General features: G+C 38.5%; 1 protein-coding gene across 1 annotated transcript in view; it reads left to right on the top strand.

Moving 5' to 3' along the window:
- DCDC1 (doublecortin domain containing 1) overlaps window positions 1–22,885 on the top strand; it is a 451,976-nt gene that overhangs the window by 403,930 nt on the left and 25,161 nt on the right. The window contains 10 exon segments of the mRNA XM_030829012.1: window positions 985–1,084; window positions 3,800–3,944; window positions 5,514–5,673; window positions 9,442–9,600; window positions 10,752–10,952; window positions 15,039–15,132; window positions 17,638–17,692; window positions 17,695–17,807; window positions 20,026–20,211; window positions 21,590–21,793. Of these exon segments, the coding sequence (XP_030684872.1) occupies window positions 985–1,084; window positions 3,800–3,944; window positions 5,514–5,673; window positions 9,442–9,600; window positions 10,752–10,952; window positions 15,039–15,132; window positions 17,638–17,692; window positions 17,695–17,807; window positions 20,026–20,211; window positions 21,590–21,793 (1,417 nt within the window).

Here is a 22,885-nt window from a genome sequence, read left to right as displayed (position 1 = left end):
TGCTGCTTATGGGCTAGAAGGCAGGTTCCTCAGTCTGGAATCCTAAGTACTTTCAGTTGGTTTCTGTTTTCTTTTTCAGTTTCATCTGGTCCATACCCTCCTCATGTCCATACACTCAGCTCCAGTCTAGCGCTTTTTGATGGAATCCTGTTTATCCTTTAAAACCCAACCCAAATGCCACTCCCTTAGATAAGGCTTCTCTGGAAAAATTGTTTGCCCCTCTGTTCTCACAGCACACTGGCCAGGTGCCTGTGGCAGCACCTACGACTTCATATTACACTTCAGTTGCTCACCTTTCTCTACCCTGACCAGATTCAGAGCTCCTCAGGGAACTACAAAACTGTCATTCATCTCAATATCCACAGGGCGTTTCCAGGGCTTGTTTTGGAGGGCAGGGGGTTGTGGGAGTGGGAAATCAGTGTTCAATGTTTAACCAGGCTAAAAACGTCTGTTTCAAAGGTAGTTAAAGTGATAACTATGACTATAGTCATCACTTCTGGTGGAGGGAGCTGAGGAACTTGGTGACAAATTAGACTTTGACAACCTTGGAGAAAGAGCAAGACTACATCAGAAAACGCCAAGGAAAAATTCTTTTAGGTAGGAGAAAGAACACAGGCACAGAAATAGAAAAGTATGGGGCATACCAAGGAACTAAAAGTCAATAGCAGTGTGTCTAGCTATTTATTGGTCATGTCTGGGACTGTGCTAAGAGCCCTTTTCAAAATCAACCTTTAATCTTCACAGAAACCCTGGAAGGTAAGAAATCTAGCCTTAGACAGGTTAAATAATTTGCCCAAGTGCCACAATTTGGAGAGAAAAATGAGTCTCAAATGGGTCTGATGGGCCCCAGAGTCCAGCTCATGACTAACAGTCCTGCGGAGAGAGTTGTCATTATGGATTCAGGCCCCAGATTTCTTTTATTTTCTCTCTTTGCTGCTGGAAGCTTTCTGTAGGCAAGGTCAATTTTTGTGTCTTTTATTACAGATGTACTGAGGTTTTAAATTTTCCTTCTGCAGCTAGGAGATTGTACAGTGAAAAGGGGAAGGAAATATTTGCCTTAAAAGACCTGCAAAAAGATGAACTGGTAAAGACATAGATTTGAAACTGGCAATATTAATTTATTAATACCCCATCCAAGAAAGAATGCCCCTAAATATAAGTCTTCAAATGCTTACCATTTTAATTCTTATTTTCTCTCAGAATTATCCTAGCTGAGCAAACATCAGAAAGTAATACTAACAGCTAACATTATTCAGAGCTTCCTATATGTCTGGCATGTTTTCAGAGTGGTATATAAATTAAACTTTTTTTTTTTTTTTTGAGATGGAGTTTCACTCTGATACCCAGGTTGGAGTGCAGTGGCGCAGTCTTGACTCACTGCAACCTCCGCCTCCCATGCTCAAGCAATTCTCCCACCTCAGCCTCCAGAGTAGCTGGGATTATAGGCATGTGCCACTATGCCTGGCTAATTTTTTGTATTTTCGGTAGAGATGGATTTCAACATGTTGCTCAGGCTGGTCTCACGCTCCTGAGCTCAGGCGATCCACCTGCCTCAGCCTCCCAAAGTGGTGGGATTACAGGTGTGGGCCACCGCACCCAGCCGAGTTAATCGACTTAATGTTCATCATGATCCTAGACTCTAGAAATTAAGGAAGAAACTGGAGAAGGCCAAATTGTTAATCATTTGTAATTTCTATCTCCTGCTCTGAAGGAGGTAAATTCTCTACTCTTTTTGAGAGCTTCAAAATGTAGTTGTTGTTTAATGGTTTTTTACTAAATGGTAATTTCACTTTTTCAGGACAAAATTATGTCTACTTTTTTCACACTATTTGGTGACTGGAGGAGGCTGAAAAGAGGAAGGACTTCAGCAGCCCAGCCTTTCCCCTCATTTATAGAATTTGAGGCATTGGTTTGAAAAATTTAAAAAAAAGATACCTTCCTTGATTGATGCCTACAATTCTTTGAACAGAGAACAAAGCTTGTACCATTTCGTCAGAACTCAACTCAGGCCCTGAACCTAAATACTGGAGAGAGTCTTAAACAGAAGTATCAATGGCCAACATCAGAGACAGAATCGCAGGGTGGAGAGTCTGTTGTCCTCAGAGACTGCTAGATCTCATTTTGAACCCTAATGCCATCTCTCCAAGTGTTTTGTTTGTTTGCTTTTAGTGTTTTTGTTTGTTCTGCTATGCTATTCACTGTGGGTTTTTTAGAGAATGAATTTAAGGTAGATTACATTAAAATCATACAATACAAAAAATTAATTTAATGGTAAGTATAGATGAGGCCACCATGGCAAAGCAGGTATGAGTGGAAGGAGGATAAGATGGAGCCAGGACTGATTGTATATTTGCTAGAAATTAATCTGTCACTGCTCTGAAGAGTAACATGACGATGGAAACATAAACAGTTAGTTACATGATTAAATATGTCCAAAAGAGAAAAAGAAATCTGTTGTTCAAAAGAAGAAATTTTTGGCTGGGTGTGGTGGCTCATACCTGTAATCCCAGCGCTTTGGGAGGCCGAGGCGGGTGGATCACCTGACCTCAGGAGTTCAAGACTACCCTGAGCAACATGGCAAAACCCTGCCTCTACTAGAATACAAAAAATTAGCTGGGCATGGTGGCAGGTGCCTGTAATCCCAGCTACTCAGGAGGCTGAGGCACAAGAATCACTTGAGCCCTGGAGGCAGAGGTTGCAGTGAGCCGAAAGCATGCCACTGCACTCCAGCTTGGGCTACAGAGTGAGACTCCATCTCAAATAATAATAATAATAATAGTAATTATTATTATTATTATTATTTAAAGTTTCCCCTGGGTCTTCATACACAGAATGTCGAATGTTTGTAATAATGACTTTGCAATGATCAGAAAAGGCAGCACTGAGGTTCTCTTTCTTCTTACTGAGCCTTTCTCAATATATCACTTTCTTTTCTCATCTTTAAAGAAATATTTATCCATTTAAGGACATTTAAGAAATACATATAAGCAAAAAGAGAAGGAGAAGAGGAAAAGTGTCATCCATAATCTTGTCACCTGGAAATATCCACATTGACATTTTGGTGTTTATACTACAAATTCATTTATACCAGGGGTCATTAAACTTTTTCTGTAAAGAGTGAGATAGTAGATATTGTAGGTTTTGTGGGCCATATGGTGCCTGCTGTACATCAGCTCTGCTCCTGATGCATGAGAGCAGCCATAGACAACGTGTAAATGAATGGGAATAGCTGTGTTCTAATAAAACTCTACTCACAAAAACAGGCAGGGGACCAGATTTGGGTTTTAGGGATAGTTCACCAATCTCTAATTTTGCCAGTCTGTAATTTACTCCTTCCTTCCTTCTTTCCTGCCTTCCTCCCTCTCTCCCTCCCTCCCTCCCTCCCTTGTTCCCTTCTTTTCTCCCTTCTTTCCCCCCTTCTTTCCCACCTCCTTCCCTCCCTTACTCCCTTCCTCTTTTCTTCCCTCCTTCCCTCTTCTTCTTAAACAATTCTTTTTTAAACTTTAATTTTGAAATAATTATAGATTCACAGGATGTTGCAAAAATAATATGGTAATATACAAAGATAGTTTTTTCACTTAATACAAAACTCCTGAAATTCATCAAAGTTGTTGCCTTTATCAGCAGTTTGATTTTTTTGAAAGTACTGAGTGGTATCCATGGCACCGCAGTTTTCTTTAATCATTCACCTATTATATTAATAGGATATTTTGATTTTTTTATTGTTTCCAGTTTAGATTATTACAGATAATGCTGCTGTGACAATTATATAAAGGATAAGAGATGCTTTGTTTGATAGGTGTATGTTTCATGTGGAGAACACTGGATCCATCCTGACCTGTCCATTGCTCAGCAAAAGAAACAAATATTCCTGAGGAACCTAGAATCAGACATTGCCAAAATTGCCAAAATTCAAATCTTCAGCAGCACACATAAAATAGAAGGTAAGCATTGGAATTATTTACCTTAATATATGCAGCCAAAATGAAATGCTTGACGATATTGCTTTTTAAAAAGTCAAAGTTTGTTTAAACAGGTAATATTTCACCTCTGCATCTTGCTGTTTAACTCTTTACACTAAATTATGTGTTTGACAGGGTTGAGTATTTTAGTTCACACTACAGTACACATTCTTTGAATGCGCAAAGAAAACATAATCTTTTTATTTCGTCGTTAACAGATCTGACCTTCTTTTGTGAGCCTTATGCATTCTCTAATCATGTTTACATTTTGTTCCATCCATTAATTGAATTAGTCCCTTTAGGGAGAGCTTTCAGATTCCTCTATCTCCAGACTCTCACGTTGAGTTCCACTCTAAGATAGAAAGAAAGCACTTGGGATGCAGATCTTCTTGCTTCCTGGGCTCTACTGGCTGAAGTCGATGACTGGAGTGACTTGTGGTTCCTTCTGTTGGTTCAGACAATACTCTGGGTGGGTGTGCTTCCTCCCTGACTCAGCCTTCTCTCTGCTTCCTGTGGCCTTCTGGAGCCTGACTATGACTGAGTGGTCGTCTCTGCAGTCCTTGTTACAGAGCCACCTCACCCCTGCTTGGCATCCACTTTTGGAAAGCTCCCCAAAAAGATTCTCAGCAACTCCTGGGTCTTAGCTGCACCTCCCAGAAACCAGATCCCAGTTCACGTGGCTGGCTATACCTCAGATTGGAGTAGCAAGGGTAGCTCAAAAGGGGACAATGGGCAGTGTCCTCACTGTTTCCCCAGTTTAACTAAGATACCCAAAGTGAAGCCTGTAGAGAGAACCAAGATATGCTGTGCTAGTTTTCTGGCTTTCTCTGTCTTGTGCCCCAGATCCCCTCTGGCCCAGGAGTGATGGTTTTTCTCCAGGTCAATCCTGAAGTTAAACCCTTGATACACTAAGTGGGAGCTACAGGCTTTTGGAGAAACCATAGATCATGACTGTGTCATCCTGACTTCCACGGTCGATGGCAGTATGCTGTTTGAATGTCAAAAACTATCTTTGGACTTTTGCTTTTCTTTTATAAAAGTTCTAATTTCCTCATGATTTTCCTTCTTCCCTTAAGTTTTCTCCAGGAACCAGGACAAAAGTCCATATAGAGAAAAGAAAAAGAGAAAATAATTAGTATAATTTAAAACATTGCCCTATTATATATTTTGAACACCGTATAGTAAAACTTTGCATGTGTCATTCAAGGCTTTCTCTGGGACTGGGACTGGGACCTCCACTGATGAGTTTTGGATCCCAGAGAATGATCTAGAAACATGTATCTAAATAATGTAGCCCATTTGAATAATTACAATATAGAATAATTAACTGATCTTTGGAAAGACCTATTTTCAGTATTTTTGACTAAGAATATCTTGAGAATAAAGAATCTATAAAAATTAAAATTAAATTCAACTGAGTTTAATAAGTAACCTACGAATAGACCAAAAGATGGACTTTTTTTGCATTTGTATTTTAGTGTGTGTTTTTAAATTCCTGATGCTCTGCAATTGTAACTAATATGTCTTTGCAATTTGTGAATTTCTGCTCAGCTCTTGTTTTAGAAGTCCAAAGTGACATTGTATCTGGAAACAAGCTTGCTGTGCATAAACCCGTAGCAATTTTTGGAGAAGAAAAGCAAGTTACAGGACCAGAAGAAAAGCAAATGCAAGAAGATGCTCTAACAATGGAAAATGCTTCCAGTGAAATTCTGTAAGTAATCAGTGTAGCCTGAAAAGCTACCTGGCTGCTTTTTGAACTCAGCTTGTTAGCCCGATAACAGCACAGAGCGCATGCAGGGAGCTCATGCCAAGTTTGTGAAACTAATGGCAGGTGAGAGCTAGTATTTAATTAGTTTTCCAGCAAATGATACAACCACAGCTTCGATGTTCAACCATCACAATGATCTATTTTCAGGAATATTGTTATAATGTTATTATTTTTAAAAGGCTAGAATTTTAGGATAGTAGGCATTTATTTGAGGAATTCATCAAGTTTTGTTTCCATAATCATTGACTTCAGGATAAATTAAACTTCTTCCCTAAGTTCAAGTTAGACACATGTTAATATACAGTTATCATTCTGGATCATTGAAATAGCTTTCTGATTTCTCTCTATTGCTGTAATATCTTCCTTCCAATTCCCCTCTAAGTTAAACTGTAGACGATTAACTTTCTAATGCACAATCCTTTTCACATAGTTTTTTAAGGGCTACCTATTGCAGACAGAAAAACGTATTCATCTGGAATCCCAAGGCCTTCTGACCCTGGTTCATGCCTGTCATTGACCCTCATTTGCATTCCCATGCCCGCTGTCTCTTTCTGCCACATGAATTCCAACCTCCAGCTCAGCAACGACAAGCTGTCGCCTGCATATTGCACATTCTGTTTATGTTCTGCTGCAGACCTCTGAGCCACATATGAATTTCTCTCCACTGCAGTGCCTTTACTTGCCCTGTACTTATCTGTAGAATGATACTTTAGCATTGAAGTCAATTACAGCAATGACTGTACGTGGCAATGTGCTTGTCAGTCCCTCTCCCCCTTGCCTACCCCTCCCTCTACCAGCCTGCGAACATTGAGGGCAAAGACTGTCACATGGGTTCTAATCATCATTTACTGAATAAATGAAGGAAAGATTGAATGTGTTTCCAAATTATAAAACCAAAAATACCTGGCCAATTACCTCTGCAATAATTGTGAAAATAATTTATATATCATTGTTATGAATTGTTTCTATCCTCAATTATAAGAATATGAACCTTTATTTTAGGAACCAAACTTCCTCATTTGGATGGGTGATTCACTTGGTCCTATGACTGACACTAACAAAGGCACCAGAAGGCATTTTTCAGAGAGAACGATTGGTCCTAGATGGCATCTTTCTCAACAGTCAGGGAATTGACCACGAACTTTCACATCCCCTTCTAAAGAATGTGTCATCTAGCCTCTGAGTAATTTACTCTGCACTTGGAAAAAAATAAACAGAAAGTAAGAAAAAAGAAAGAAATATTTTTAAGAGCAAAGATCCTCATTGTTCTGAATCAGAGATTTCATGAAAGCCTGGAGTCCTTGAGGTTAAAAGTGATTGGGTTCTCTCAGAGTACAATGCAGTCATCTCCTGCATATTCCAAGCAGGTTCTTTTGCTCAAGCCTCTTCTTGAATACTCCTAATAACAGAGAGATCACTGTTTTCAAGGAGGCCCATTTTAACATTTAAATAATTATTTAGACCATCTCCATCTTATTATTCCATGTGTTTCTCTGTACTATGCCCTATTCCTCTTCTACTTGGCAGCCCTTAAACTATTTGAAATATTTTTTAATACACAGGGTTATCTATTTTCCAGGCTGTCACTAGTCATTTGAACCATTTCTGATGACATGATCCTGAAATAATCCTAAATCATCTTACATTAGGAAGTCACTGTAAGATTTTTCCCAGACTTTCTTAAATGTGCCTTGTTTGGAGGTTTTTGCGTATTTGAAAAATCGGATGATTTAAGGAGGGACGTGCATAAATCCAGCAGCTAGAACATCAATCTAGAAGGATCCTTTTTGATTGCTTTTTTATCATAAAGGTGTCTGGCACAAACAATAAGAAAAATGGAAAAGAAATTCTGGTAGCACTTGCCTACCACTTTTGTGCTTTGCAGGAAAAAAAGGACTTTTGGAACATAGAGAGTGGGGGAAACTTTCTCATTTCCTCACTGAATCACAGGTACCTGCCCACCTCTTAAGCCTCATCTAGAACTACCATCCCCTCACTCACTGCATACCTGTCACACCACTGTCTTTCTGTTCTTCAAATGGGCTAACCATAATCTTGCTTCATAGCCTTTTCATTTGTTCTTTTCTCTGCTTGGAATGCTCTCCCTCTAGATCCTCACGTGGCTGGCTCCTTCCTATTGTCTATGTCTCAATTCAAACATCACCTCTCAGAGAAGCCTTCTTTGACTCCATTGCTAAAGTAAACCTTACCCTGTCCCAGTCAATTTCCATTACAATATCCTATTTTATTCAACTTATGGCATGTATCTTTTTTATTCATTTACTTGTCTATTTAATCTCTCCTCTTCCCACTAGAATGTAAGCTCCATGGGCACTGATAACTTGCCTGTCTTGTAGATGTTCAATAAATATTGATTAAAGGACTGAATAACTAACAAATGGTTTGTTCTATGAATGAACAAATTAATAAAGCAAGATGGACTGAAAAATGACTGTTCTAAACCTGACTTGACTATACCTCATTTGCCAGGAAGTTCAAGAGCTGATAGAGAAATTCTGAGTAAGAAAGTTAAACATCTGGATTTGGGTGAAGAATCTTGTTTGCATCCTGCTAACTTTGTTAAAACTAAGAATGACTTTTTTTTTTTTTTTCCTTTTCCCCAAAGAAATGAAATTGATGAGAAAGCTGTGGTTTTTATTTTTAACACAAGATGGCACTGTTGTTTTTTTTAAACTGTAAAGGGAGCATTTTTGCCTTCAGAAGCCACTTGTGCGGCCTGCAGTTCTGAATGAGGCAGTGATTACCCACCAGTTTCATATCCACATGTAATACTTCTATTACATTTGAAAAGAGTACGGTCAGCTCTGCTAGCACAGGAATTGTCCCTGAAGATTTTGGTAATTTAATAATGCTTGTAGTTACATCAAATTATGACAAGCACCTTGGTGATCAGTCTGTCCCAGAGAACTTTATTTATAGGTATGCATACTTAGAGTGCTGAAACAGGCTTGCTGCTTTGCCTGTATATTTATCCTTCCTCAGTTAAGCAGTCTTCATATCACAATCCCACTGAAGGCAAATGTGCTCTCAACAGTGGCCTGGAACTTTATATATACAGATCTATATGGTGGCTACTGATCCCCTTTATATCTTCATTTTAGTAAGAAGCCAGAAGGCTGACTCAATTATTCAAACTATGACTATTTACTCTGTTTAGTATATTATTCTCTATCAAAAGCTGGCTTATATGTGCAGATGCTAGTTGAGTTTCTCTAGATTTCTCTGTGGAGAAATCTTGGAAAAGTTAAGGTTTCTTAATCTTGTCTAATGAGTAAACTTTACAAAACTGGGCAATCTAGGCTGTACTGTTCCAGTCAGAATTATGACCCAATTATGGGGTAGACAGAGGGAGTCTCATTACATGTTCATTGTGAATTTCTCAAACTACCGAGTAGTCAATCTTTATGATTTTTGAAATACAATACGTGGTCCCATTTTTTTCTGAGTAAACATGACAAAGATGAATGCTCTTTATTATGTGATTGAGGGATTTTATTTGTAGCCTTATATTAGAAGATCTAAATGATGTATTAGTAAGATGTGAATTTCAAATATTAGGCACCCTTATGGAAATAATATTTATAGATCCACCAACATCCTGCGGAATATGATCAGACTACACCTCAGAAAAAAATTCTGTGAACACAAATGAGATTTCTTAGACTTGTATTTGCTTCTGAACCTTGATAGAGATTCACATGCAAGAGCTCATCTTCGATTGAAGGCTTGTCACACACTTCTCAGGTATGCCTGGCAGGAAACTTCGCATGACTTTGATGAGGATGACAGTCTTCCAAAGAAAATGGAAAAAGAGCTCTTTGAAAATGTGGAACCACAGAAGGAACACAGGTAAAAAGTTGCAAAGGATTCCTCTTAAAGATTTCTGTCTAGTGTTAGTTTTCTCACATATATTCCTAAGAATTTTCACTGCTGTTAGCTGCCATTTCTATCAACATGCACATTTTTGTCTTATGTTTTTTATTAAAATATTTACAAAATTTGTGGGAAGGTCCTTTACTCTTTGGTTTATTTTGTTCAGTGTATAATATCTTACTCATTTGTGTGTTTTTTTCTATTAAACAGTATGCTTATCCACCTTTGCCTCCTGACAACTGAGCACAGAGCCTGTATATTTGTTGAATGAATGTGTGAGTGAACTTATGAATAAGCATTTAAGATGCCCTGATGTTTTTAAGAAATTAAGAAAATGCAGTTTCTTCGTTTTTAGTTTAATGTTTTCTGTCAATGTCCAATGAAATGACCGGAATATATAGTACTTTGTATTATTTCGTAATCTTTAGACATTTACTTGACATTACAGCAGTTACTGGAACATGTGAATTAAATGTTTTTGACACTTCAACATTTAGCACTAGGCCATGCACACAGTAGGGGCTTAATAGATGTTTATAGATTAACTTAATTGACAATGTGTTGTGATATGTAATATGTTACTTCTGCTTAATGTAAGATCCTTAAGTAAGAGAGTCATTTAAATTATTAGTGCATCATTATTTTATGATGTGCTACGAATTGTTAGAGGTGAGTTAAAAACTTGGAGAATGGTGTTCTGTTTCCACGGATACTGTAGATAGAGGATAGAAACAATCATAGTTTGAATAGAATTCCTTTATTTCTCTGTTTTGATTCTACATGCCCCTGCCCCCGTTCTCTTACTTAATTTTAAATTTTACTTTTTCCTCTTTAAATTACCTTGTCAACTGAAGTTGTTTTCTCTTTGCTAATGAATTTTTCAAATATTCTCCTGGTAAACATTTATTTAAGTTACAAATTAAGCTCAGAATTCTACTTCTTATGTCAGCTTAGAAGTGCAATGCTAGTAGCATTGCCGTCATTCTAATGATATAGTCTATCATCTCAAGTTAACATGGTTCACGTTGGAGCTCTCACCAACAGGACTTATAATCTTCAGCACATCAAGTGTATGATCAAGCGCATGGGACATTTTTCTGCCACTAATGGAGGTTTCTTTATCTCAGCTGTTCACCAAAGCATAGTAAATTGCACAAGCATTGCCATCAGCAGTTCGAATACAGAGATGGGCAGATTATAAGCCATGCTGCTCCTCAGCTAGTCTTGGGGGTCCAAGGTCCCAATCTCTGGTCAGGCATGGAGGTGGTTTTGGTGGAGAAGAAATCTGATGGTAGTCATCAGCACTGGATACACCAGGAAGACAGCAGGTAATCCTATTATATTTGGGTTTAATATATCAAAAGGTGAATAGGATCCTAATAAATGTAGCATGGTCCCCACAGAACAAGCTGAAGTATATTTGAGAGTTCTGGGTCTTCTATTTAACTTAGCTGATAATTCTTTATCCTAGCCAAAGAAGAGGAAGGGAATAAAATCAAATGTAAATGCTAGGTAAGCTACATACAATTTATCCACAATCAGATTCAGAGAAGGAATGTTACCTCTGATCTCCTGGGTATAGTTTTATCTGGCCATTGGGCTCAAGACTGAACTCTCATCAATGTCATTTTTATGAAATGAAGAGATTAAATAAGAATTCTAAAAAGTCCCCAATTTTCAAATTTTTTGATACTTTTCACTAACTTACTCCCCATCCTTCCCCCAACACACACCTTCCCTCTTTCCTCCACCTTCATAAAATAACGAATTTGTGGTTTCCACTCATGCAGTGTAAACTAATTCCTATCTTAGCAAATATATCAACCGAATTCAATGTCTGGTCCTGGATCCAAATTTGAACCAACTACAGTACTGTAAAAAGGTTAGTTTTGAGATAATCAGGAGAAACATAAAACAGCTTGGCTATCTGATGACATTAAGGAAGTCCTATTAATTTTGTTGGGTGCAATAATTGTTCAATGGCAAATGTTAAAAAAAGAAGTCCTAAATTGGAAACATTGTAGTATTTACAGATAAAATTAAAAGCTATCTTAGACTTGTTGTAAGACATTCTATCATAAATAAAAATTTTAAAAGTTGAGGGGAATGGATGAAATGAGAATGACAGAATGTTGATAGCTGTTAGGTCCATGCTGGTTGATTACACATTTCTCTCTCTCTCTCTCTCTCTCTCTCTTTTTTTTTTTTTGGTGCATATGGAACATTTCTTTAGTCGAACAAAAAAGAAAACAATACCCTGTATTTTAGATTGGTTTGCTTCAAATTCTACCATTAGGGTGATATGGTGGGTCTCCAGGGACCTCTTTAATCTCTGGAAATAGTGTACAAAGTGTATATTTGTGCATCTGTGCAATTTATTTTTTCTGGGAAAGAGCTGAGATTTTCACTGGCTTCTCAAAAAGTTTGTGATGAAAAGGCTTATGAATCAGTACTTTGAGGGAGGTTGCACAAGCTTCAGCAGGTGGCAGCAGCGAGCCCTTCGTGGGCAGGAGAGGAGCTGGTCTTACTCTGCTCACTGAGATGAGCAAAGCCTCCAGCAAGGAGAACTCGCTGGGCTGGTGTTAGAAAAGACGGGAAAACCAACTGTGTAGACAGACCTGGTGAAAGTGTTTCTTTGCCCCATTCACCTGGGCTAAGCTGCCTTTGCAATGTGTAGGTAGGACAGCAGGCTTTTGTTTCTGTGAATGGTTTGCCATATGGAACCAGAATTCATATATTCAGCTGCCAAGGGTTATTGAGGGCAGTGTTTTAGGAGCTGTTGCTTTACGAAGAACAAAACAGATAAAAAGTCTTTACTCTTATGGAGCTGACATCCTAGTGTTTCCTCATTTCTACATTGTATTTAGCAATTTATATTACTGCCTCGGCTTTCTGTATTATAGTAGAGGTCCCCACTTAAATCTAAATTGCAGTTTGAGCATGGCTGATAAATTCGGGTGGACATGCATGGGGAATGAGAATGTGACCCTACGGCAAGAGAAAGCCATTGCATGATGAGTTTGACCCAGGAATACTTGGTCATTGGAAGAGAATACTAGTTCTGAATCTTGCTCAGTGTCTGTCTGCCTAAAACTCTATGAGATGTTGGATTATGTGTATCACTGCTTTGGAAAATCTAACCATGTGTAACACAAAAGAAAAGGACAGTTTCTTTCCATCTCTTCCCACTTTGCAGAACATTCTGTACTTTTGTCATCTTGGGAGCTCCTCATGTCAAGCCACGGAAAAGAGAGGCAGTTAGTAGAAGGGAGATGGTGATATTGGTTGATCCCTTATTGGAAACGTCAGAGTCCAGAGAGAAGAGGTGGAGCATCAGGGGGCCCAGTGGGACAGGATTTGCTGATAAGCACAAGTCACCCTCTAGGGACACCCAGACAGACTTGGACAAAAGAGTTTTTTTGTTTTGTTTTGAGACGGTCTCTGTCGCCAGGCTGGAGGAGTGCAGTGGCGCGATCTCGGCTCACTGCAAGCTCTGCCTCCCGGGTTCACACCATTCTCCTGCTTCAGCCTCTCCGAGTAGCTGAGACTACAGGTGCCCGCCACCATGCCCGGCTAATTTTTTGTATTTTTAGTAGAGACAGGGTTTCACCGTGGTCTCGATCTCCTGACCTCGTGATCCACCCGCCTTGGCCTCCCAAAGTGCTGGGATTACAAGCATGAGCCACCGTGCCCGGACGAGAGTTTTTGCAGAAGTCTTGTTGATTAGGTGTGGGCATGATTCAGAACAATATATGTCCCATGGCAGAAGTGTGTTTGCACAGTGACAGTAATTCTGAGCTTTATTGCACATCTTCCCTTAGCATATTGCTTTTTTCTCTTTCATGTAGACGGGTGCCTTTTAAAACTCATTTGTTTTGATAAGCTGGTGAAACCTAGTGAACCGTGGGCTATACTATGTAGTAGAACTCAATGGAAAATTCCATTTATGTTAACCACAGTCTTTTTATCCTCCATATTTTACCCAGGCTAGTAAATCAGGGTATATATACCCATGTACATTACATATGTATATAATATATATCACCCTATGGCTGAAGGAGATTGTCCAAGAAAGGATAAACTTGCAATGGGGTCCCTTCCCCAAGGCTGGGGTTCAGGACTCATTAGAAAAGGTATGGTTCCATTCCACTGAATTGCAGAGCAGTTTTGCTGGCATACCTGGCCAGAGCTTGTCTGTGGTGGCTGGATGTCTTAGTCTATTTTCTGTTACTTATAATAGAATAACTAAAACAGAGCCGGGCATGGTGGCTCATGCCTGTTATCCCAGCACTTTGGGAGGCTGAGGTGGGAGGATCACCTGAGATCACCTGGCTGGACCAGCCTGGCCAACATGGTGAAACCCCATCTCTACTAAAAATACAAAAATTAGCTGGCCGTAGTGGCACATGCCTGTAGTACCAGCTACTCGGGAGGCTGAGGCAGAAGAATTGCTTGAACCCAAGAGGTAGAGGTTGCAGTGAGTTAAGATCATGACACTGCACTCCAACCCGGGTGACAGAGTGAATCTCCATCCCAGAAAAGAAAAAAAAAAGAATACCTGAAACTGGGTAATTTATAAGAAATGAAATTTATTTCTTACAGTTCTGGGGGTTGGCAAGTCCATTGTTGAGGGGTGCATCTGGTGAGAGCTTTCTTGCAGCGGGGGGCTCTCTAGAGCCCTGAGATGGCACAGGTCATCATATGGCACAGGGCATCATACAGCACAGAACATCATGTCACATTCCTTTTCTTATAAACCCACTAGTTTCACTCCCATTATGACCTATTAATTCATTAACCCTTTCATCTGTGGATTAATCCAGGCAGACCCCTCTTGATCCAATCACCTCTTAAATACTCCATTTCTTAATACTGCCACATTGGGAATTAAGTTTCAACATGAGTTTTGGAGGGGCATTCAAACCATAACACTGAGTGAGCAGGACATACTATTCTGGAACATATAGGGGGGTGCAGTCTGTTGCTGGGCACAGCAGCCTGCAGAGGGAATGGAATGGTGGTATACTAGGAGGCCTGAAGCATGTGGTGTCCATGTCAGGGGAAAGTGAGCAAAGGAGCAATAGGCAAGCCCGGGCTATGAAGGTGCCGGGAGACCTGCTTCCTGGGCACCTGGCTGGAACAAAGCATCATTGGGTCTTCTCACTCCCAACCGCTGACCCCCTGCCACAGCCAGAAAGAGCAGGAGAGCCCCTTCATCCTGCAGTCTTCTTCCAGCACTCTCTACTGAGAAAGCTTAACATCACACTTACTGTAGGGGAGAAATTCTTAAAGGATTCACATTCATTATTACAGAGCATGCATGGAGCTGAGAGGCAACACAGTGCTAAGTGGCACAGAGGGAGATCTAATCTGGTCATGCTACTTTATAATATGGCTAATCCTGTTTTCCCAAGGACCTTTCACCTGGTGAGTAACCCTGACCTTGTGCTGGCAGTCTCTATGATCAAGACTAGAAATGAAGTTTGTGGCTGTCCAGTTATTGTTCAGGTAAGCTATACATGGCTAAAGATTAGTCATGGCCTTTTAATTAAATTTAAGTAAAGCTTTATGCTTCCTTGTAGTGGAGGAAAAAAAAAAGTCATAGAATCCTATTTGAATGTTGTTAAAATATTTACCATAGTCTGCGTAGATTTTAAATTGAACATGTTCATGTACCTCCTAATTTAGTTTAATCCAACAGATGGTGATTGTGGGCTTGCTGCATGTCAGGCACTATGCTAGTTAGTGAAATCAAACCCAATGGCAAGCATGAGAAATTGTCCCAACAGCATTCATCAAGCTTATGATCTCAGTGGTGGCTGCAGGCAGGTGGATGGCTATTAGATGCACCTAAGTTTGATAATCAGGAACATATGCAAGGCTCCCGTTTCTAAAGGCCTTGGCAGCTGGAGAGAAAGAACCTAGTCAGAGAGGTCTTCCCGAAGGATGCAAGATCCTCAATGTTAATTCTACCAAACGACCCATTTGAAATTCTCTTTTCATTCACTGTTGCAAATGCTTATAGCAGCCAGACAATTTATGGAGACTCCAGAGAAGTCTGGCTTCATTTGAGTTTTGGACAAAGACCTAGAAAGGTCTTTTTTTTTTTTTTTTCACATTTTTCTGTCATTCTCACATGCTTATAACCAAAACCACTCCTAAACGAATATGTGTTTTTCCTTGCTAGTAAGGGAGAAAGTGAAGAAGCATTCCTGCTTTGCATTTACTTTCTGTGTCCTCCTCAGTATTTTCCATCCTCTTGTTGAACAGAATAGATTGCCTCCAAATAACATTTGTTTCATTCTGTGTTTTTTATAGCAATGAGGCAACTTGTTTTGCAGGCTGTGAATCCAAAATTGAGACATAGCAATCTGGAAAAATACCAAAGCTTAATTAAGTCTTCTATCCTGGTGATAAATATGGACTAAAAAATTATTCTAGGAGATAGAGTACATATAACATTACATTCTTCTCTGTCAGGTGCCTCTTCAGTACAGACCACAGTGACATACAACCTCATACACATACAATTTTAGTACCTTAATCATTTTCATAAAATTATAGATATGGATGGTTTCTCCCAAGGTAACCATTTCATAAGAAATAATTTGACCCCAAGGTAATTTGGGTTACCTTTCAAGAATTTTTTGTTGCTGGTGTTGTATTTATTGAAACAACTGGTTTGTGAGAAAATATTAAAGTTCATGTAAAATAATAAAAATGAGGCATGGTAGGTTAATGCTACTAGACCCTTTTCTGTCCCTTGAAAATATAGTCTTTGGTTTTTCAGACCTCTGAGGGAGGCTTTATTGTCTGACCCATTAAATCAATTCTTGGGACTCATTTATTTTCTTCTTTGCTATTAAGCTCTCGCTTGGTAAAGCAGATGTTATTAATTATAAAAGTTCCTTGAGGTGTTATGACATATTTAGTTAGAACTAATCTACTGGTTTAAGTTCTGTTAAATTGAAACTATTTCTTTACTTGTACTTGAGCCAACTTTCACAATTAGAATAAATATATTATTTCTATTACATGTTTAACTGAATGTACTTAAAAAATAAACCTCTTTGATAATCAATAAAATGTAAATTAAAATATCAACAAAGTACTTTTTTCATTTATTATATTCATGTTTTGGAAATATTGCCCATTTTTTGGCAAGAATATAAGGAAAATGGGTCATTTAGTATATTATTGGCACAAGTGCAAAGTAAAATAATTTCTCTAGAAGGCACTTTGATATAATCTTTAAAATGATTTTTTTTATCAGCAACTCTACTTCTAGAAATTTGTCCTAAAAAATTTATCATGGATTTCCCAAATATTTATTTACACTATTTGTTTATTTTAGAGAAATTTTGAGAAAGAACCTACATGTTTAACTATTGGAGATTAGTAAAACATCCCTAAAATGAAATGGTATATATTTTTAAAAGATGTTAGAAAAAGGTTCAGGGAATATTGTTAAGGCCGGGCGCAGTGGCTCACGCTTGTAATCCCAGCACTTTGGGAGGCCAAGGCGGGCGGATCATGAGGTCAGGAGATCGAGACCATGGTGAAACCCCGTCTCTACTAAAAATACAAAAAAATTAGCTGGGCGCGGTGGTGGGCGCCTGTAGTCCCAGCTACTTGGAGAGGCTGAGGCAGGAGAGTGGCGTGAACCCAGGAGGCGGAGCTTGCAGTGAGCCGAGATTGAGCCACTGCACTCCAGCCTGGGCGACAGAGCGAGACTCCGTCTCAAAAAAAAAAAAAAAAAAAAAAAAAAGAAAAAAAATTGCAGTTACCAAATGGTATGCATTTTAAGATTCTATTTTTGTAAATCAAATAATTGTATTTATAAACATATAAAAGTTTTCATATCTAATCATTAAAATTTCAAGACTAGTAGTTGTCACTGCGTGGTGGGATTATGGTAATTATCTGCACTTTCTGGATATATGCAATGAAAAACAAGACTACTATAACCCTCACATGAACCCATTTGACTCCATATTTTGCCTCTTTTTTCAGAAATATAAGCCATACAACAATGGAGCTGCCAATCACAAGTGGCATTACATGAAAAATGTAAAGCACTTGTGGCTTTTCATAGCACTGCTTTGGATAAGGAAATTACATCAGCAAATTGCGCTGGTGTCTGTACATCATCTGTGATTAAAGAAGAAAACATTGATCAACCAGTAAGTGGTTCCTTCTCCTCAAAGGTAAAAGAAAAATAGGGTAAAAGAGAGTAATTTAATAAAATGAGAAAATTTTTTTCCCTAGAAAACTGTATGTTCATGCAAGTTGAATGCTGATTTTTGAGTGAAATCACTTAGACTCTGATTCTGGTAGGAAAGAATGAAGGAAAATTGTGAGAAAAAAACAAATTAGGTAGTTTATATTAATCTAATGTACTTAAAATTTTTATTATTGAAATTTTCATACATATTCCAAAGTAGAGAGACTAGGGAAATAAGTCTTCATTTATCCATCATTCGTATTTAACTATTATCTAGGTTTTGCCATGTTTGCCAACCCCAGACATTATATTATTTCGCCTCCATATAAATCACATACTTCCAAAAATTTTGGACATTTTCTGACATACTCATCATGCCATTCTCACAGCTAACAAGATTAACAATAGTTCTTTGGCCATCTAATACTCTATCCTTAATCAAATTTCCCAGGTTGCCCTAAAATTTATTTTTATGGTTTGTTGGTTTGTGTCAAGATTCAAATAAGGTCTCTATGTGACACTCAGTTGCGTAGTCTGGCTCCATTTTCATATTGAATGCCCCTTAATGGGATTTGTTTACTTTCTTCTTTGTGGCATCCTTTGACTTGTTTCCCCATCCCTCATAATTTCTGTAAATGGAATTGAGTCTTATAGTTGTAGTTAGATTTATGTTTAATATTTTTTGGGGCCAGAATCTTCATAGGTTTTCCCGCATGTTTCCTGTTTATCACTCACATAGGCAATGTGTGGGTTTTCCATTTTCAGTCATGATAGTTATGAGTGGGTTCAGGTGTTTACAACCTGATTTCATGTTTAAAAATTCCCCAAAGACATTTCACTCAGTGTTGCCCTCTTCTTTCAAAAGGGTGAATTTTGTCTAATTCTATCATTTTTTCCTACATTGATTAACTAAACTTTTAATAGAAGGAAGAACTTTAGCTCATCAATTCAATATTTGACTACTCAAACATATGGTTGTAAGGGAAGGTAGGATGAATGCCTAATTCTTTCTATTGATCTCACTTATCTATTGCAGTGTAAAACCCCTGAAAATTTAGTGGCTTGAATAAAAGACCCATTTTTTGCTTTGTGAGCCAGCGATTAGAGCTGGGGTCAGCTGGGCAGTTCTGCTGGTCTTGTCCCAGGTCACTAATGTGGCTACAGTCATCTGGTGGTTCTTTAGTAGTTGAATGTTTTTATGGGGACTGGATGGTCAAAGATGGCATCCCTCACCATCTGGTGGTTGGCAGGCTGTTAGCTGGGAACATTGATTCTTCAACTACATGTCTTCTTGAGCAGGCTAGCTCAAGTTTGTTTACATTGTGGTCTCGGGGTTCCAATGGCAGCTAAAAGAGAATAAGCTCCAATGTGCAAGCACTTCTTACGCATATGCTTGCATCATATTTGTTAGTGCTATGTTGGCCAAAGCAAGTCACATGGCCTTTCCCAGATTCAAGGAAAGAAGAAAAGGAGAAAGATTCTACTTCCCGATTGGAGAACCAAAAATGTCACATTTTAAAAGGGCATGCAGATAAGAGTGGGATGGTTTTATTGTGGCCATCTTTACAAATAATCTGCCACAATTTCTAGTGGCCAGTTTGTAGAGTTTTAAATTGATGCCAGTTTACTTCCAACAGTCTCTGAAAAGTTGCAGTTTTGTTTTTATTGGCTTGGGGTTTATTTGTTTTTATTTATATTGTTACCATCATTAAAATTCATAGGATTTTATATATTTAAACATTTTCAAAATGTTTTAGTTATCAGTCTTTCTGTTGCTCCCTAATTGTCCCATTTTGGGGCAGTGGAGGCTCCTTCATGTTGGCTCCTGTGTCTTTTGGACATGATGATGGCTTCTTTTCTTTCAGGACACAAGATATTCCTTGATTGTCTTGTATATTTCTTGCCCCAAATCTGGAGCTGGCCATCTCCAAGAAGCTGATTTTGCACAGAGTTTATATTCATTGGTGTTGAATTGTCATTACAGAATTTGGAAATACTTTAAATTTTTTAATTTAGCGTTTTGGCTAAATTTATGCTAAATTTAAATTTACCATAAAATTTTAAATTTAGCATTTTGGGGTGTTAAAAGTGCTATATTTATATTGTAAAATGTTCTACAGCAATGCTATAACAACTTAGATGCTCCTATGTAAAGCCATCTTTGTCTCCCATTTTAGGGATACTGTTCTCTCTCACCTGATGGAAAGAGAAAAGCTATGCTCTGCTTGGCTTGTGGACAATCCATGAGAACAGAGAAAGGACTGAAACAATTGCTTCCAGGTGTTCCATTCCTCTGTATTTCAGGCACCAAGACTCAGAAGCCCTTCTTACAAGGGCCCTTCAAGGTCATCAGTGTGGCTGAGGTATGTAATGATCTGAGCTCTGCTAATGCATGTATGGCAACAATTTGGAAACTTTGATGCATTCATTATCTGCCTTGCACTCAAGTTCATCTCCACTCATCCAATTCATCTTCCTCAGATGCACCTTTACCATTCTACCTGCATTGATTTCCTTTTCCCCATTGTAATTTAAAATGCATTGTCTATTAATAGTTCAATAGACTCTTTGAAGTTAATTGGGCACTTCTGCAGCTTTAATCATTTACTGACATATTTCACTGTTCTCAGTGTTGCTTTTAGGTGAGGAAGTAACTGCAAATCTTTACTTCGCGGAACAGCTTTTTGCCTATATCCACAGGAAAAAACTTCTTTTTACTACTATGGAACATTTCACGGGGAATTGGACGTGTTGTTTTTAATGACTGTTCAGGTTGGGTGCCTGAATTCACACATCTATGTCTAGCAGTATTTAGAGTTCATGGAGGAAAAAAAAAAAAAAAAAAACTCTACCACTTTCCTATAACCTTTGTTTAAAATGGTACCATTTAAAAAACCCTCCCTTTCAACTATAGAAGTAAAAACTAAGGGAACGTACATACCTGAATAAAAAGGAGCGATTCCTAAAAGGTGGAATGTATCTTCCAGTCTGGTGTGCTCTTCGGGGCTTGCTCACCCCATCCCCAGATCACCCTCCTCCCTTCCCTAATCCTGATACGCATTGGGGTTACAAAAAACATCAACAGAAGTAATAGCTCTGAAGGAGAAAGGAAGTCAGTCCTCTGGGAAACCTGAAAGCATCGGGTTTGCTTTGAAGATAGTAGGATAATCTTAAGGAGATGGTGAGGAGTTGGTTGGAAAGAATCCCCAATGCTACAGAATTTCAGACAGAACTTTGCCCTGAGAGCAGCGTCCTAGGTTGGGATCAAAAGGAAAAGCAGAAGAGTGGTGTTCACCACCCTTACTACCATGTATTTAAAGCTACAACCATTCCCCTCCCCATTCATCAACATCTTCCACCATATGGTGGAATCATCCTGAAGTTAAAAATTCAGAGGCTATCTGTAATGTTAGTGTATTATTACTTTAATCCAGCCTCTCTCTGGCCACGGCAGAGAGAAAGCAAAAAACCAATAAACAAACAAACAAAAACAAGAGAATGCCAGAAACACAAGTCAGATGCCCAAAATCACCTAGTGACTGAGTGACAGGCCTGGGAGGGAAATGAAGAATTTGGATCCAACATCCTTCTGACTCTAGTATTCAATATCTATAACACATGAAGAGAGCATTGCAAAATGTGGACAGCACACGTACACACACATTTATTAAGAGACTAAAGTGTAGCAAACTAAAACAAGAAAGTTTGAGTAAATGTACAATTTATTTTTTAAAAAATTAGATTGATTTGTCATGTGACAAGGCTGAAAAAACTCTAAGTTATTACCAAGCACATCTATTGTCTTTACAGATGAAGACCTGCACGCAAGCTGCATCTCACAGTACCATGGCAGCCACACACCAGAAGGCAGTGAAAATAATTGCATACAAAAATTGGGATGGATATTGTAATGGGAAGTAAATTGTGGCTAGAACATTCCCCATTGTAAGTGGCTGTCACTTAAATGCTGCTTGCATCTTCAGAGGTAATGATAATGGCAATTCTTCTTAAAGAAAAAGCGGTGGGATTGAGTGATAAATGTCCTTGGCCAGATTCACCAGTTAAAGCTGATGAGATCAAGAACTCTGTTTACTTAAAGACATTTTATTTGATTGTGTGTCAGTGGATACAGACTTAGAAAAACTAGAAACCAGAATTCAGTTTTTAGATTGGCTCCAGAGCAGAGATCTATAAGAAAGAGGAAAACAAAGCTACTGGATTTTCTTCCTTCTTGTGTTAGACGGAATGCCTTTTTCTGCCTTGTTTCTCATGCCAGCTTCAAGTTGTATGTCATCTGAATCATCCAAGAGATGCCACCTCATTCACCATCTGGAGTATCTGGACATTTATTTGTTGATATATGTGGTCTGCCTTGGGGGCTGCTCCTCGTAGTCATAGGAAGAGAGAAGAACCTAGAAGGCCCAAGCCCAGCTTTGTCCTTGCACTACTTGGTGATTCTCTTGACTATTCACTCTGGCCAATGCCTTTAGCAATGTGTTTTACAAGTGATGTTTGATATGATATGGAGTTACCCTGCAGACTTCCTTGCAAGCACACGTATCTATTCCCTCACCTCTTTGGCTGAAAATATTTTTTTTTTTAATTAAGGTATTGTTATTCAATAGACTAAGCAAAATACAGAAGTTAGCAACTCCAAGATTCACCCAGGGATCCACAGCTGGCTTTTATGTTCTTGGGCAAAAATTTTAATCTTTCATCCTGTTTTTCCATCTGCAAAATGGAGGTAATAATACCTGTCAGTTCTTGGTTTGAAGGTTAACTACTTACTTATTTTAAAGCGGTTTATCAGTATGAAGTATTACAACAGTTGTACAACATAAAGCAACAAATTTGAAAGTGGATTTTTAAGTTGAACAATTCTTAGAAGATACTCTGATGCTAAAATATATTAATATATGTCAGCTGCCATATTAAATTTGTGGAGCTAGGAAATTTACAGTTGGATTGGACTACTGTTGTGAAATTAGGTAGGACAATCTAATATTGAAAATAGTCTCTAGTCAAAGATCAACATCA

This window comes from Nomascus leucogenys, chromosome 15 (assembly GCF_006542625.1).
Source record: "Nomascus leucogenys isolate Asia chromosome 15, Asia_NLE_v1, whole genome shotgun sequence".
In the NCBI taxonomy this organism is placed as follows: domain Eukaryota; kingdom Metazoa; phylum Chordata; class Mammalia; order Primates; family Hylobatidae; genus Nomascus; species Nomascus leucogenys.
Note: the sequence above shows the minus strand (reverse complement) of the source record. Positions and strands in the feature narration are given on the sequence as shown.